This window comes from Pyxicephalus adspersus, chromosome 11, assembly GCF_032062135.1.
Source record: "Pyxicephalus adspersus chromosome 11, UCB_Pads_2.0, whole genome shotgun sequence".
NCBI lineage: Eukaryota > Metazoa > Chordata > Amphibia > Anura > Pyxicephalidae > Pyxicephalus > Pyxicephalus adspersus.
The window spans coordinates 30,914,235-30,932,930 of record NC_092868.1 but is presented as its reverse complement, the minus strand read 5'-3'; the positions used below and the strand labels follow the sequence as shown (position 1 = coordinate 30,932,930).

The following is an 18,696-nucleotide window of genomic DNA, read 5'->3' as shown; positions in this document are numbered from 1 at the left end:
TTACATGTAAACCACCTTTCTGTTGTAGTATGGAGATGCCTCCCTAGCTTTACAAATTTCAAAATGCTTCAGCACTGAAATTGTCAGCTTTGCTAGGTTTCCTTGAGAAGCCCCAGAAACCCACTGTCTGATCTGCACCTAGGGGACCCTGAAAGTATGGTGTGCAGTTGCAAGTTTTTTCTATTCTTTTTCTTCATTTTGAAAATTTTCCTTGGTATAACAGATAATTATAACTCATTTTGAATGAAACTTTCCGAGCCCTAAATCCTGCACATGCTTACCTCAATGCTTGCTACTACTTTTTATGAATTATAATATTATAATCTGTATAATAAGATCAAACCATCAGTACGAATCTAATTTTGTAAAGAGTACAAAACTTGCCACAAATACATTTTTTTATTGAGGTTTAACTGGTTCATTGAGAATACAACAAACACATACATATTCATTTCAAATATAATCCATCATTTTATCCAATAAATGTAGTGCTTACCTTCATCGCTTCTTGGCTCCATGACAACAGGGGCAGCTTGGCAATGAATGTTGTACATGGTCTCATACGATTCTCTTTCACTCTGCTGCTCATCTGACCTACAAGGAAACAGAGGTTCTTAAGGTGCAACAAAACAGTTGTATGCAATTGTAAACACATACATACAAGTAGTCCCCGAGTTAAGGACATACGGATGACTCCTAGATACCAACAGGGCTTCCCTGCTTGTTAGTGTGCAGGACACAGGCTTTAATAGGGGGGGGGGGGGCACATGACTTACAGAAGAAGTCTTTTGCTTCTCTGCAACCTCTTAACTCCAATGAACAAGACAAACTCTGCAGTTGTTTCTTTTTGAATATCAAAACACAGCTTGCTCCAGAAGTTAATGAACGTCTAGGCTCCATAAATTTTCTTTTTTTTTTTTTTGCTTTGTTTGTGAATAACTCACAGTTGAGGATGTTATACAGTAACAGACACCATGCTGTCTAATATTATGTTGAGACAAACATCGGCCCTAAATGCATTTATTAAAATATTGTACCTGTCCCGACTTACATACCAATTCAACTTAAGAAAAAATGTATAGTCCTTATCTTGTATGTAACCTGGGACTACCTGTATTGATAGGTCTTAATAAGGCACCTGGCTCTACTGCAAAAAAGAACCATCAATGTAGGGTGTCTAAAAAAAAGGAAGCATGTGTCATACTTGCTGTATGTGGCAAATGCTTACCGATGCCCAAGAAAATTTAGTTCCACCTAAAGCTATCATTATTCATAGGACATCACAGGTTCAGGTTCGTTTAATTAAAGTTTTTACATTTACTAACCATATTCCAGGAGGTATAGATTCAACAGGTCTCTTTACATCAGTTTTAGGTACCACAGGAGGAATAACTGGTCGAGAGGAGGGACACATGTACTCGGAGTCATCAATACTATTACAGTGATCTTCTAAGGAAGGCTTTGGCACTGGGAAAGGCCTTAAATTAAAAATAAACAAATAACAAAATCAATAACTATCTGTAAGCAACATATGAAGACCGCAAAAAAGTACTAAGGGTTTGCATTTCAAATAAAAATGATTTCAGTTTAAGCTCGGTGGCAATTTTTCATCCAATGACTGTTACAATATATTACCTTTCCTAATTACTTTAAATAAAAACTACAAGCTTTTACAATCTTTACAAATTGCTGCATATTCCATTCTTGAAAACTGTTAAGATATTGTCTTAAATCATTCATGGTTACTACTTCTCTTAACCCCTAAATAGAAACAGATAAATGTATTAGGCATATTTTTCTAAAATGCCTACCTTGAAGCCAAAGAGTAGATGGCATTTGCAGATGAAGAAGACTTCACTTTGGGATCCTCCATATCAAGACCTGCCAACAGTTCTACACTGGCACTCTGCAAAAGAGGAAAAAGTACCCAACTAGGAACAGTCTATAAAGAAATGAATTACAGGTAGGATAAAGGTAAAGACTAGACAAATTACCTGATTCATACTCATTACTTACCGTTGCAGCATTGTCTAAACTCAGTGTGCTACCATGGCGGTCTTTTCTTTCATCAACATGTGAAGGCAATGTAAAGGGCAGCGAGTGTCGGTTGGTGAGCTCCTTTCCTCCAGTCCATGGATCATTGGTTGCTAAGCTAGGAGGGGGAACTTTGGGTACAGAACGGGTAGACCAAGGATCTGCAGGACGAGTTGACGAAAATGGAAGTGGTTTGTCTGTAGGAGTTGATGGAAGAGGTCTTCTTTGTGGTCTGCCTTCACCTGCAATTGAATGTGGTCTGTCAGGGGGTGGAGGTGGTGGTAGATCTCGAAGTGCTGGAGGAACAGGCAATGGTTTGTCCTTGTGATGTAAACTGCTAGGAACCTGGAAGATGACGAGAACAAATACATAAAGTCTAAGCAAAACAGCTTTGCTTTGAAAGAGCAAATTGCTAATGCAAATATAACCTTACCTTGTTGCTTGCAGCTGGGCTTGGAACTCCTGTGGAGCTCAAACTACTTTGAGCTCTCTGATGCAGCAAGTCTAAACGAGGTGGCACCGGCGGTAGTGCTGCTTGTGGAGCAGCAGACAATGGTGAAGGAGGTCTTTCAACCTAAAATCAATATGAAAACTAAATATTAAGAGGAGGGGAAAAAAACAGCCAAACAACATAAAAGGTAATGTGTGCAGAGACATTTTGTTCTTGCATGACAAGTGAAGCCTTAATGCCTCATTTTCAAAAATTATTTCACTTTACCTCAAGTTTTTACATGAAATCTTAAAAAAGGACTGATAACTATTTAAAAATAAACTTTTTATCCAATCTTTAAAACTAACCTTGGACCCTGCCAACATAAAAAGAGAGTCATTTCCACTATCATCGTCATCATCTTCATAACAAGGAGAAGGTGCTCCATCTAGACATTGCCGCAACATTTCGGCCATACTGCCACCTCTAGGGTCAAAAGGATCTACAACAATAGGTTCTGTTCCTTTTATTTCACAGCGACAGAAGGGGCACCCTTGACCCTCAGATTCCTGAAAAACAAAAAATGGTCCATCTGTATAAGCATGTAACAGTTACATTCGGTACTATTTGGGCTGGCACAGAATATTAGACTAACCTGCCAGGAGGTGAGGCACAAAGTGCACATTAAGTGCCCACATGGTTCAATTTTAACATCCTTGTCGTTTTCAGCACATATCTTGCAGAGCTGGAAAGTGGAGCCCATTTCACAATACAGCTCATACTGCTCCTGGGGAAAAAAAAAAAAAAAAAAAAAAGTGTTGATGAAGTTAATCACATTTACATAAAAATAGATACGTAGACACCACTGCTACCTTCTTACCACACTCACATGCTCAGCCAAGTTACAAGTTTTTTGGATTTAGAGTTTGCTTATTTTTTAGGATGAATATACCAGAATGCTCATAATGTTAGTGGCCCAATAAGACACTGAAAGCCCTGAGATGTGCATGTAGCCAATTAGGTTTGAAAAAGTTTAATGTCCCATCCTGCATACTTATCCATGAAGCTAGAAACAAGAACAACAGCCTGCCTCTACCCCTATGTAATGTACAGCATTGTGTAATATGTTGGTGCTATATAAATATTGTTTAATAATATTAATACCTATAAACATGAAAAAAAATAGCTACTTCATTATTTACATTAATTTACATTACTTTAAAAAAACCAAAACAATCTCCTCTGGGTGAACAATGTATACTGTAAGCATTTAAAGAAACGTTGTGCAAGATTCACACTTTCCTCTAAAGAAATATACTTTTACCATGTCTTGAGCAAAACAAATGTGAATGGAGTGCATGTTCTGTGCTCTAATGAGATGTTTCTAACAAATTAAATTCCTATTTCAGGATCATCATAACCTGTCAGATTGTCTGTTTGGCAAGACAATGTCGTAAATGTGATTTCTGGAAAATCTATTAGCTATCCATCCAAAAAGGAAATTAAATTTCGGTGCACCAACAGTGTACACAACACTTGCAGGCGGCCACATTGAATTTCAATTTGAGATTTTAGAAATGTACTGTAGTTACAGGTTGTGTGCAATTATGCATGCATCTTTATATTGAATAAGCATACCTGAGTAACTTTGATGTGGTCCTGAGGGGTGGGCTCACACAATCCTGTAAGATCTGGGTTCTGGTTGCGACCATCAGGAAAGAGGTAGCTTTAAAAATGGGGGGAAAAAGTCAGGACAATGCTATAAGTATACATCCATATCTACATTGATTTGCATGAAAGTGGGATAGAGAAAAATATTGTTCACATTAGAAACACACACAAACACACACACTAAAGTCAGGGAAAAACATGTGAAAATGAAATGATGAAATGAACAACGTGAAAATAAAAATAGATTCTTACAATCCTTCCCGGAAACCGTCAATCAGAGCCTGGAAAAGTGGTTTATTATGAGGGATGGTTTGCAAAATGTTGCCATCTCCTGTAACATATCCAATTGCCCACTGACCAAGCCGAGTGCAGCTTAAACGGAAAATGTAACTACAGAAATACAAAAAAAAACAAAAAAGACTAATTACCAAATGCTAAACAGGACAGGATAATATTAAATTAAACTAAAAACTTTATAATTCCCAAATGCTCCCTCTCACCCTTCTCATGACAGCGTATCTGCACAGATACGACAGACTGTTTTAGTATGGCTTGTCGGCTGCTTAATAATTTATTTAGAAAAGATCAGAGCTTCAGGCGCTAAGTGTATGCTAAAGGTTGCTAATGTGACTAGGAATTTATGATGAGTAGTAAATGTCACTGATGTACCTTACTGCTTACCCTATTGACCATCTGCAAACAGATCTGTTCCACCTTACACCATATGGTTTTGCATTTTTACCATGGTCAAGAATAATTTATGTATTTGTATACATGTATATCCAAAAAAAGAAGCTGTGCTATGTTTTGTCATGTATTATAATAATAAAAAAGTGCTGTAGTTATCTACAGGTGTCAGCTTTCTACCACTCATGCTTTATTCCAACTTGCTACTGCTAGCAACTTAGTGTGTCCCATTTTCCCATTGCATTTCTATAATGCCATACCTATCCAGTGCCCATGTGACCCAACTTCCTAGTGTCCGATGTTTTGTAAATTGTGCAATATTTAATAGTATATTAAATTAAGTGTAGTAACTTATACAGCAACTGTATTACGTGTATTCCCAGAATTCTCCTGTTGGCAGCAAATAGTGCCTGATCTTTAGAACTGACACCCTTTCAGTGAGAGGATAGATGGGGCGTAGTAAGATTTCAGAGAGAATTGGAAGTCTGTAAATTCTGCTGGCCGAGGATCAGAAGTGGAAAAGATCCGGCCTAACAAAATGATATTCAGATTCTCTAGAAGCAGGACTGACAAGCGGTCCCTTCCTCTCACTGACCGTTCCACTCACCGAGAAGAACACTGCACATTGTACATTTGGTCTTGAAACTTACAGCAAAGTACATGACAAAAGCGTCAATCAATTCTGAGGGCATTTATGCAATTTGTTTAAAAGTCAAGTTAGATTGCAGAATTTAGGAAAGGGCGGCTAAAACCATGTTACTAAGAACGTCAACAACTTGATTATAAAATAAAAAAATATAAACTTTTTACACATCTCTTCCCTCTTCTATGTCTTGAAATTGAGAAGAACTCACCTTCCAGGCTTGTGGATGAATTTCTGAAGTCGTGCTTTGACTTCATCATAAGTTAGAAAGGCCATGTAGCCAGGATGAGTCACGGCTAAACTATTCCAGTTTCTTAGAAGGGAAGACCAGGGCTGTATCAAAAAAATAAATAAAAAAGGTGAATCCTGCAATTCTAAATTACTTAAGTAGCTGGATCTTGTTTAGGCTTGGACGGTTTTCCTTACCTAGCCCAACTGAAAAAAAAGTAATTAATAGAATATCTTTTTTCATGGGCCAAATGTCATTGCACACAACATTTCAATTTTCCGCTCATCTCTGAATTCAGCTGGTGGGAGGGTCAAATAACTTAAGAGAAGGAGGTTTACAGGAAGAATGTGATGGGCAATTGTCTGACCACAATCTGTTAACAGGAAACTAAATAGTGGAAGAGGTCAGACAGCTAAACAACTACAGCAAAACACAGCTGCACAATGTTTTTTCCCCGATTTGTTTGTCCAGATTAAAAAAAAGTAATACTTTAAAATTACACAGCAGGATTACTTTAAGAACTTACTCTGGTTAGTATTAGGTTTAGTTTGCTGTAAAGCATATCTAAATCCAAAAACTTCCTATATTGAAGTCTATCTGTATACCTATGGATACTGCTGATATTTTCTGTCCCAGGGTAATAACACCCCCTAGCTTCACTGTAACTATTGGGGAGTAGTTGTGTCAACCTCAGCTACTCTCCTGATTTATACTACAAACAACCCCCAATGATCTCCATTACAAAGGGTGGGCAGTTGTCTACTTTACAGATGATATCTGGGAGAGCTGAAAATATTGTTTGACATTTTAGGTAAGTGAAAAGGAAATTACAGGACACATGTTCAACAGATAAGATTCCTGTCATTGCAGAATAAGCTATTAAACAGGAATATAAAACTACTGTAGACAAGACATCCAAGAACTGTAGAACTGAAAAATGCATATTTGTTCATAGGATTAGATACACTTAATTCTTCAAGCAGGAAAATATGGACACACTTAAAAAGTTTACCTGGAAAAGCCGAGTGAAGATATCAAACTCAAAAACAGAAATGTAATCATTGCAGGTGAGGTCAATGGTGGATTTCAGGGCCATGGCCTCCAGGCCGGAGGAGATAGGGTGGACTTCATGCAAGGCATGTCGGAAAATTTTCCAAGGAACAATCGTTCTTAAATAAAGAAAAAATAAATATGTTTTCTTACAAAAGAGCATTCAGCCACAAGGCAAAACTAATATGTAGTTTGTAAAAATATTGCTGCTTAGTCAAGGTTTGATATCCTCATATTCGCGAACGTGTGAAAATTCCACCCTTCTGCCCTTCCTAATGGCTAATGTAAGCGCACCCAAACCAACCAGCATATAATAGGAGTGAATGAATAGGCGATGTGACACTACAGAAAAAGCTTTACTAAAAAAAAAAAAAATTCTTTGTACAATAGACCAGTCACCTTACAAACCTAATACATATAGGGGGGGGGGTTGGAAGCTTGTGGAAAAACGAGGGTGACATCAGAATACTCCTGACAAAAACACCAAAATATCCCAGATTTGCAGGAAGATGCCGTACACTGCAAAAGTGCCCACCTATATCCTCTGCATTTCCAGAAGCTTGCTTTAGGTCCACACCCCCCCTCCTATATGTATTCAATTGGTAAGGGAGCAGGGGTAGAAAACTTGAACCAATTTTGCTTTTAGGAGACCATATAAGAAACAAGAATGACATCACTGCATCGGAATTACTGCTTTATTAAGCCAATAAAAAAACAAAAAAAAAATAGAAGTTAAAAAAAGGATACGAAGCAACCAAATTGCTATTTCCTGGTGAATAAAAACAATTCAACTGACTGGTGTAGTTTACGGATCCTCACACTAAGGTGTTTACATCAATAAATCAAGTATGAAGGAGAACACAGAAAGCAGGGTTTTTGGCAAACTAGGGTAATATATTATAAGTTATATTAGCGTCATAACATACAGTATGGTCATAGTACCCGTAAATAAAATACAATAAACAATTTTGTCCCATGCCACTCCACTGGGAATAGGGTGGGGGGACAAAGCCACTTAGGGACTAGTAATCTAGACACAACTGATCCTAAAGAATGAGTGTTTAAACAATCCTGATATATTGTCATATCCAAAAAATCGTGATATGATGTGAGATCAATAAATCAATACTTTTTTTTTGCAGTGTAAGCAGCCACTTATAATGTCTTCTATTCACACAGCAGGACCTACTAGCTTGTTGTACTTGTGGTGTAGTATAAAATCAGTAAGCTATATTCTCTAAAATGCTTGCCCCATTTCAAAACTACTTCTGCCACCAATATCTGAATATAGACCTTTTACAAATGTGCAATTTAACATATCTAGAAGTGTAAAATATCATACTTCTCTCCAAACGCTTTTCTCCAAAACTCAGCAGCATCAGCCTTTGTGATCCTGAAAGTATCCCCCTGGAACAATCCATTAGGAAAAATTCCTTTCAGCTCTGCTAGCATGTGACTGAAGATGAGGGACAATTTTGTCAGGTTGCGCCTAAAATGAAAAACAGAAACAAAGGCCTTACGGTTATTGTTTTTTTACACCAAGACATCATTAAATAAAATGAAAAATATTATGAAGATCAAAACATGCTTTCCTCCAGTACATATATACGTATATTTCTGCAGTATTGCACATCTAAAGAGTCCAATATTCTAGGGCAGGGGTGTTAAACTCTGGCCCCCAACGGCCTTTTTTTTGGCCCAAAGGAACCTTAAATATGAACTGCAGCTGGCCCGCCGCTGTATTGAAATAGCGCCGCTACTACAATTCCCGGCATCACTAATGTCTATAGACCAGCGTGCTCTCTGCCTAAGCGTGGCCCCGCATTGGACTGTTTTATAGATGCAAATAATGCCGGGAATTTTAGTAGCAGCGCTATTTCAATGAACAGAGAGTTTGAGCGGCAGGCCACTCATAGGATTTAGCTCCGCTTTGGCTGCGTCTAGCATTTCCAGCACTCCCTCTCACTACACTTTACCTGCTACTCCATGCTATGAGGCATGGACTTGAATAGTTGGATTTTCATTGAAGAATATTGTTATTATTAGCCTGTGCAAAAAGGTTACCATTAAAATTTTTTCCTAAATAAAATAAAAAAAAATTTTTTTTCCTCTTTCTCTATTATAAGCTTGATCCGGATTGAATGTTGATGCAAGACCTCTTTGTTTCCATATGAAAAAGGCTTTATCTAATGAGAAGCAAACATTTTTTTAACAAATTTCACGGTTGGCCCCTGACTGTCTAAGTTTTTAATTTTGGCCCTCTGTGTATTTGAGTTTGACACCCCTGTTCTAGGGGAACATTTGCATAACTGAGGTCCTTACAAAGACTTTTAGCATTTAGCTCAAATATCCCAGATTTTATGATGCAGTTGAAGTAAATGTAAACCCTATTTGCAATCGATTGCTTACACCACATCAAACACTAAAAATAAAAAAAGCATCAAAGGTCCCATAAAAGTAATTCTACTGAATCTGTACAAATAGAGGCAACCACATAATATTCAGGCATTTTCCTGTCTATACAATTTACACAAACTACATACAGTACTCGGGCTTCATTCCTTCCAACTTCTAGGTCACTACAAGATACAGAAGTGACGTGAAGGTCCCTGGGAGAAACCCCCAGAAGTAATTTTCTTAGCACACTTCAATGAAGGCAGAACAACAGCCATTAGGACCATGACAAAGTATTTCTAATGAATGGAGAAGTCTTCTGGTGGTGTGGGCAATGGTAAAAAGAAGTATTACATTCATATTTTCTGGGTAACCGTGCTTGCAAACGGATAGCTAATGTCAGGGTTACTTCAAGTTGATGCCTCCAAAAAAAAAAAAGTGTTAAAGCAAATCATCCTACCTGCATGACAGTTTTGTAATAATAAATTGAGTGCCAGCTGTATATCATTGCTCATGGTGGGTGTTCATATGGGGACAATGGCACATAACGCACTGTGTCAGAATTGTCATGGCTGCTTCTAGTTTCCATTGGAAACTCATGAGACAGAATAAAATGCAGGATAAATGGGAGACAGGGAACAAGTGTCCACATCCCATACAAGTGCATTCTTGCTAAACTATGCAGTTTTTTCCCAGAAGGTGACAGCCAACAGATCACTGGCTTTCTGTACCTATCTCTTAGCAAGTCATCATGATCCATCATTGACAATCATTTCACAGAATATGGCTCAGCCTATTCTTGTCATGTGGTATTTCTTATTTATAGACCGTCACATTTTTAAAAACTAGTTTAGAGTAGGAGAAAAGGGTGGAGAAAAACCTGTTCTATTACATGCAGGGTTTCTATCAAAGAAAAAAAAACCTACTGAGAACTTCCTATAAGAGAATGGTTCCATACTCAACATTTCCCACTAATACTGAAGAAATGACTAAGCCAGGTGAGATATAGATCATGCAAAACGAATACTACATTTTTCAGTTCATACCCCCCCACCCCCCCCTTTATCATCTTTAATGATTTTCTCATAATGTCAAGATTTGGGGTGTGTGTGTATATATATATATTTAAAAAAGGGGGGGGGTTAGATTTCAGCTTGTCATAGTAGTAAAATGGCCATTTGGTATGTGGTTGCTCTTTTTCATGCCAATTTTGCTATGTATTGAGATGTAAAATTATGCTGATAACTAGAAGTATCAGAAAGTATAGGACATTGTAACAAAGTTTGTTACACAGCAGATTTCCCCACCACCCCGACCCATGGCCCACTAGGGTCTGACAGCTGGGCTGCGGCTCTGGACGGTGCACCCCCCAGCGGGGTCAGGAGAAGGACCCTGCTAGGGGTCTGCACTGGCCAGAGCTGCGGACCAGGCTCAGGGCGGGTCGTGTCTCTGGACTCAGGCTCAGACCTGCGATGGGAAAGTGGGTGGCATCTGGCATCATGACATCACTCTGGGGGGAAGTTTCTTCCCCTTTGACCGACTGACAGCTCCCTGCACATGTGCGGTCCAGAGTCTGTGCATTTAGTGGTCCGTGAGCTCAAAAAGGCCGTTATAAAGCACAGAGGTGTGGACGTAAATCGTACCTAAACTCAACATTTTTACTTTGCATAGACAACCCTTCTTTATATAGTAGAGGCTCTGGCTGCTCCTTCTGCGCACGTCCTGATCTTGGGTATGCACAAAAGGGGCATTTTTTCCTCCAAGGGGAAAGAGATGCCGATCTCTTGTATGCACAGTGAGATCAGCTCTTTTTTCTCCTTTTACAGTGGCTACATCAGGAATATCAGGGAGTGTACTAAACACTGCTATGGGAACATCAGCACCATGCGACACAGGTCGTCAAAATCAGGGTACTGCCACTTGTTTTTCTTGTAACTATTAAAATCTTTTACATTCACAGCAAAAAAATAACAATCATTATGATATTTGGCCTCTCGGCATACCATAGGTGCACCAAATTTCAAACTTTTCACTTTTCCACTGATGTACACATTCTATACAAGTTTTGCATACCATATGGGGAGCCAAATAATTATCTTGGTCCCCCAGTTTAATAACAAAATTTGCAAGATATGCTTGTTTTACAAATTCATTGCTGTAAATAGGAATTGATAATATGCTGTATTAACATTTGTTGTTGGTAAAATCGTCTATTCCAATTCCTGTATCACGAGAGCTAGAGCCAATTCAATAAAACAGTCATTTCTGAATTTAGCAGACCTAAAATACACTAAATATATTGAAAAATCCTTGGTAAGTGAAAAGAATTTTTTTTTTGTCCAGCCGTGTAATTGTTAAAAAAAAATGCGCAGGCCAACGACGATGATGATGATGATGATGATGAACAAGGAATGTCGCTGGAAACAAACAACTGTCCTGGCGGATCTGATTGGGTGATAGTCATTTGCTGTCTATTGCGTGTACGGTCGTTCAGTGATCGCGGATTGTTCTGTGATACACTTTCTCCGGTACACGTCACTTCCTGCATCATTCAAACAATTGTATCTAGTGTGCGTACATTATTGGTGGTTTATATTTGAATATATAGTTTCAGCATGTACAAAATCTTGCACTATAGGATTGTTCAAAATAATCCTGAATAAACGTTGATCTGACGTTAACCGTTCGTTTTCCAACGATAATTACTGCACGTTTGTATGTAGCCTTAGGGATAGCCAAAAAGATCATTGGTGTCTCTTTAACTGACCTGAAAGGCACAAATTACTAATTGTACATGGAACCCCGGATAAGAAACACTGAGTTAGAAAAAAGAATAGATGGCCAAACCATGTTAGGCATATGCAAGCACACCACAATAGGTGGTGAAAATGATGGATGAAAATATGCCTAAAAGAGTTAGGAAATAAAGTGTACTCAAAGAATATGTTTCTGTTAGACTAAAATGACTAATCCCCGACCCCAACACAACTCCTAAACACAGACATTAAGACAATATCTTTAGTATGGTCACCGCATCTTGCACATTCATGTATTGTCAATATGTCCGTCTCAAAGTGCTACGCTACAAATACAGAAACCTCCTGATCCTCCAAAATACTATTCCCTGTTCTCAGCAGGCTCTTATATACTACACTGAGACAGAATGTGGACGGAACTTGTATTGAGATCAATTAGTTTTCCCTAAACCTAAAACAAAGTGCTATGCAATGTATTACTCATACACTTAGACTGCTAATAGTTAATGCAGCATTTCACCAGGAAATGTCTCTACAAGTGGTTTATGAAATGGGAGGCGTAAGATCCCCCTTCGAGTACTTCCTTCTCTCAAAAATATAGAACACCAGCATGATAAAAAACAAAACAAAATTAGATCAATATATACATTGGTCATATATATATATATATATATATATATATATATATATATATATATATATATATATATATATATATATATATATATATATATATATATATATATATATATATATATACACATACACACACACACACATATACACACACACACACTTCTAAAGCGTTTTAAGTGTTACACACATACAGTTGACCAGGCAAATATTGCAGCAAAGCTTTCTAAATTTAACATTTTCATTTTTATACACAGTACTTTAATCTTTTTTCTAGCCTTCTGTAAACCATCATTCAGACGGAGAAAGTTAAGAGTGGCAACTGCCAATGAAAGCTTACACAGTACTGTCAATCTAACAAAGCTTGCTGACTGAATGCAATAACATTACCAGTGAGCTAGTGTTCCCTCCTTTACCATAGTTTATAATAAACTGTATTGCTGTCACAGGAGAGGAACAAATGAACAGAACAGAATATCTGGCAGATGTCTACATAGAAACCCGGCAGAACAAATTTGCAACTTTGGGGCAAGCAAAGTCACCAATCTGTAGTTTTACACAAGTTTGCTCTTGTATCGAGTCCTATAAAGGGATGTGGCATCTCTTGCCAATAAATTGCTGGGGAAACACGCTAACCGTTGATAATCAGTACAGGGTTCTCCCTAGGCCCTTTTAGCTGGGTGCACCACCCGGCATTTTTCAGCACCCACCGGGCTGTTTTTGGGTGGTTACTAAAGAGTTTGGTCACAATACAGGGGCTGCCACCCGCCTACAATTTCTTCCCACCCGGGTTAAAAAAATTTCTGGGTTGAGCACTGCAGTAGTTTGACTGCATTCAACTTTTTGTTCACACTTATCACAGTAAGGATTAGTTAATGTGAGAACCATTGCTCCTTTTTTTTTGGCGATATGCAAAGAAAGATTAGACTAAACTTCTGTGGCACAACATTAGTGATCTTTAGATAGACATGTTGATCTTCTATTCAGTTTACTTGAATGGAAAAAAGAACACTTGCAGCTAGTTGTTTATATTCTAAATAAAATGGGTATTTTGTAATCACTGTGAATTTTTTTTTTTGTGTAATCAGTTGAGGGACACGGGAAGTCTTGCTTTTTCTTGCAGGTTCATCTCCCACTTGATTGTTCAATTTTGTGGCTCCCTGCTGCTGGCACCTTGTCAGCCGCTCGAGGAATTGCACAGCAGCGCCATTTCAAAATGAACCGTTGTCCGCACATTTGAAAGCTGGCAGCTCCTATTCATTCCCTATGGGTGTTGCTGCTGGGAGAAGTTACATGTAGCATCTCCCTATGCAGCAGTGAGAAAGCGGTAAAACACACTGCAAACTCACTGCCAGTGTGAATAAGCCATTAGGTTATACTGATGGGCCTACTGGTGAACGGGCAAATCAAAACACTAGACCAGCTCAAAATAACCCCTTACTACTGGCATGTTTGGAAGGTTTTAGTGGAGGGGGTTCCTACATTTCCAAACATTTAGTATGTTTTTTTGTAAATGTTTAGGAACTAAAAAAAAAAAAGTGTTCCTCTTTTTCTATTTAACAAAGTTGGTAGAACAAACACAAGCAACCAAAAAGGCAGCTCAGTCACACACAGCGTCACATGAATTGAAATGAATGAGTGACGGCTAATGAATAAGTACAATGTAGATTTCAGCAAGCAGTTGTATATTAAGGTTTTTTTTTACCATAAAACAAATCGTGCGACAATGAAAATGTATTCCTGTTTCTTTTATCACAAGTTCAGTTTCTCCAAAAACATCACAATGACTTCAGTTCAGTTTTGAAGTTTCATAATTAATTCTGAACATGACCATAAATAAATAAATATAAAAATATATATAAATTATATGCAACTATCCACAGTTATTTGTTCCCACACTTCAGATGTGTTTCGTAAGGCAAAGCAATATGACTCTGCAAATAACATGCACTACCATTTATAAAGCGTTTCAGAATGTTCTTGTGACATAGATGGCTTTTTACTGTGGTTGCATTACTTCCTCTTTATATTTTCTGCTCTTTTACACAAACTTCCTATTTTATTTAATAACAAAATACTTCCTTCAGTGCCTTCCACAAGCATTGCTGCTCCTCCTGCTCAGAAACAGCCATTACTTTAATAATGTGCATGCCATTGTTTACAATTAAAAAAAAATGGAATCAGAAAGCGCTGTAACACTGACATGAAATGACACCCATGGTGGATCTAAATTTAACTAAAACAAACCAATTAAAGTAAATAAACATAACCATGACTTTACAGCCCTTTGTCTGTGCTCAATAATAATCTCTTTGTAGTTCTCTTCATTGGCTTCCATTTCACCTTAGAATCGAATTTAAGCTCCTGTGCTTTGCCTTCAAATCCCTACACAGTTATTGTCCCACTTACATCTCTGACATGGTTAAAAAATACTCCCCCTGCCGCTCTCTCCGCTCCTCCAATGACCTACTAATGACTTCCTCACTCATAACCTCATCACACGCACGGTTACAAGACTTCTCTAGAGCTGCTCCAACTCTCTGGAATGGTCTTCCTCGTCCTATTCGGCTTGCGCCTACTTTCTGCTCATTTAAAAGAGCGCGCAAAACCCATTTTTTCAAACTTGCCTACCCATCTTCTTCTGTCAATTGAAACCACCACTACATATCTCCCATCCTATTGTGTGCGGAATTCCCTCACCTACTAGATTGTAAGCTCTTCGGGGCAGGGTCCTCTCCTCCTGTATCACTGTCTGTATTAGTCTGTCATTTGCAATCCCTATTTATTGTACAGCGCTGCGTAATATGTTGGCGCTATATAAATCCTGTTTATTAGTAATAATAATTTGTCCTCCGAGGATAACAGAACCCGAGGGGAATGGAAGTGGGGTGGGGGTGTCTGAAGTCTTATCATGTTTTTGGGATAGGCTTCCAAACTTTGGGTACATTTTGGAAATTTGATCACATTTCTAATTTATATGCAAAACAAGCGATTGTGTAAAGGCCCTTTTCCAGGTGTAAAAGAAGTGGGGCTGTGAAAATACAATCAGGTGAAGATCAGGGTGGGCACAGGGAGAATACAGAAAAGAGGAGGCATTGTATTAATCAGTGCTTGTTGATCCGTTTGTCTTCTATGTAGACATTTGTGCATCTTTATTTGAAGATATACATATTATACCTTTATATCAAGTACTTGTCTATATTCCCATTTAGAGAAACAAAACATATCAGGTGAATAAAAACAAAACTGATGAACCCATCACATCTAAGGACTGGTAATCTTATGCAACAAATTAGTACATTCTTGCTTTTTACCATTAGATATGTTTTAACCCTTACCTAAGCCATCCAAGAATGGCTTCAGATACATAATTTAAATTTCATATAAATAAAATGGAGTTCAGATCCTGCAGCATCATCATCATCAGATACTGAGGCTTGTCTCGTTTCTCTGCCTGGTTATTCAAAACATTCTCCTTTTAATATTGGTTTAAGGTATACTTTTTATTTCCTGCTCCGAGAATGGACCGATTCTTTCGACATGCCCATTTTTTCTTTACCTCCTGGGCGGTTCATTCCTGTCCAGATTTATATGTATAAAAGTGGTATACTGTCGTCCATGAAAATTTATTTTACATTGTAGGCCTAAAGTTCATAGGCATAACTCATTGAAATATGTCCAATATTTATTAAATTTAATAAAAACGATAAAAAAAAAAAACACATAAATCTTGTTAAAACAAGGGTGCATAAAAATACTGAAAACTAATATATATATATATATATATATATATATATATATATATATATATAATGGCGCGGCCCAAAGATGGGATCTGACAAGCAGGACGCCGGTGAGACCAGGTTTTTTTTTTTTTAGCTACGCCGAGTGTGGCTTAGGGTTACCGCCAGGGAGGTTAAACCAACAGTAAACTTTATGCCTGAACTAACCATGGAATACAAACTTATACTGGAGTCAACACTGGCATCCTCTACAACTGCAGAAAAAATCTTTACCAAGAAAGGGGATACATTTCACCAATGAAGGCAAATAAAACTACAGAGCAGTGACAACATCACACAAAAGTAAACACAAACTAAGGTCACGTCTAAAACTACTTGTCTTTTATCCCTTCAAATTCTTTTGCAAATCTGAAAATAGGATAGGAGGTTTGTATTTCATGTCAATGGTTTTCAGTTACTAAAAGGGGGAACATTAAAGCAAATAAAACAGATACACACAAAGATATGTACAATTGCCTAGTAAAACTTCTGCAATCTAAAGCAGGTTCTCTACCACTACTGTACAATATAGAAGTGAAATGAGCAGACCCACTAACCTTGGTTGGGAATTCTCCTCGTACATGCGTTCCTTGCCTTCTTTAAACAAACTTATTGTTTGTTTTGTCTTCTTCATAAGGTTTTCCATAAAGACTCTGAAATACTCATTTTCGCCAAGCATCTCCATCTTGCCCTCATAGCGAGACATAATGGTACGGAGGTGTTGGTAGGTATCGGGAAGCAGATCTAAAATATACGGTGGGCTGTTTTTCAAAGCAAGCCTTTGATTCTGGCACAGTCGCACAACCTGTACAATATAAAACAAATTAGTTTAAAAAAAACGTAAGTAAATCTGTACAATGTCATGTTAACTAAACATAATGAAGCAAACATAAAAGGAACAGTCATTTAAGCCAATATTCTTTATTTGGGTCCACTTTATGGTTTATTTATGTTACCTCCAATAAAGAAGTGATGAAATCAGCTTTAACAGTACACTATAATGTGCCATTAATTTGTTTCAGTTTATAAACACTGCCTATGATCACTTTTGCAATGAGATTGTAGTGCGCTAGCTGCACCAGTGTGAGCGGCTGGCAAGTTAGAAGCTGCAGGAAGTTGCACAGGGGGGCATCACTCGATCCCAATGTATGTGTAAATCTGCCCTACAATTTCAAATCTTCTGTAAAAACCACATCAGAAGCGTCTTCTTGCTTGCCACTAAATGAAACCACTGCAGGCTGCATACCAAGCTAGTGCACTGCTATCAGAGCCCGGGTCACACATTACAGGAGCCTGCATATCCCCCCAATAAATGAGGTCATAGGCTGGCACAGACTTTACATCACGCAAACCTGTAAGCTTGCCCACCATGGATATACAATATTAGAAGCATCCTTTTGCCCCCCTGACCTCCGGCTCTTTTGAATTACCTCAGTGACAATAAACAGAACAAGTGAATGAATGAAATAAATACCTAGAGCAGGATCACCAACACAAACAAGACTTCCAAAATGGTCTAGCATATCCCCAATTTGACAAAAAAAAAAAATTGCATTTACATACATTAAGTATTATCCCATGAATATTAAAGCATAACCCAACCCACCCAATTGATGGAAGTTTTTAGGAACTGGAAGGTTTTAAGCTTTATTCTTGCTTGTCAAGTGTTCCAACATCATCTTAAAATGTGTTAGAAAATAAAGCAGTTAAGATGGGTGGGGGCTGGCCGTGTCTACACTGTAGGTAATTCTCCCTTTGTAAGATTCTATTATTTCATGTACTCGCTTACACATACCTGTCACAATACTTTGCAATCATGTCTACATTACTTATATTCGCCCCACACCTAACACTCATTTCAACCACTGTACCTCATACTCTATCCACCAACAGCCATTCAACATATAAAATTTAATTTGCTATAAATACATTTGTATATAATGTATAATAATTTTTTAATATGTGCAAAATAAATGTATAGTATCTCCCAACAAATTTTTAATTTATGTTGCAAATCATTCCGTTTCTACCCTTCTCTGAGAAAACCACACAGCAAAACGTGTTGGAAACAGAACCATGCCTTAACTTGATCATTTAATCCTGATATTTTATGCTCAGTTTAACGCTGTTCAATAGTACCTTATGTTACTTTTATAAAGTTATTGGGTCAGCTTCTCTCTGGTCATAATTATAGTTTAAATACCAAGAGCTTGACAGTTATTTAATTACTATATAAATAAATCTCCCTATATATTGCCTTACAAAGCCCCTCTCTTGCCTCCTTTCGTCTCATACATTCTTAAAATTATTTTGGGGTTGGCAACCAGGATATTGTTGTAATTAGGCAGATTTGTAACTCTTTATGACTATAATCATCTCATAGATCA

General features: G+C 37.7%; 1 protein-coding gene across 2 annotated transcripts in view; it reads right to left on the bottom strand.

Annotated features, from left to right (window-relative positions):
• Positions 1 to 18,696, bottom strand: part of CBL (Cbl proto-oncogene) — a 31,625-nt gene that overhangs the window by 2,279 nt on the left and 10,650 nt on the right. For both annotated transcript variants that reach the window (XM_072427254.1, XM_072427255.1), the window contains exons 2-14: positions 16,867 to 17,114; positions 8,087 to 8,233; positions 6,707 to 6,863; positions 5,677 to 5,798; positions 4,388 to 4,525; positions 4,103 to 4,190; positions 3,120 to 3,251; positions 2,833 to 3,033; positions 2,468 to 2,608; positions 2,017 to 2,379; positions 1,812 to 1,906; positions 1,326 to 1,478; positions 497 to 594 (exon numbers count right to left, since the gene is read on the bottom strand). In XM_072427254.1, coding sequence (XP_072283355.1) covers positions 497 to 594; positions 1,326 to 1,478; positions 1,812 to 1,906; positions 2,017 to 2,379; positions 2,468 to 2,608; positions 2,833 to 3,033; positions 3,120 to 3,251; positions 4,103 to 4,190; positions 4,388 to 4,525; positions 5,677 to 5,798; positions 6,707 to 6,863; positions 8,087 to 8,233; positions 16,867 to 17,114 — 2,083 coding nt within the window. The remainder of the gene's footprint in view (positions 1 to 496; positions 595 to 1,325; positions 1,479 to 1,811; positions 1,907 to 2,016; positions 2,380 to 2,467; positions 2,609 to 2,832; positions 3,034 to 3,119; positions 3,252 to 4,102; positions 4,191 to 4,387; positions 4,526 to 5,676; positions 5,799 to 6,706; positions 6,864 to 8,086; positions 8,234 to 16,866; positions 17,115 to 18,696) is intronic.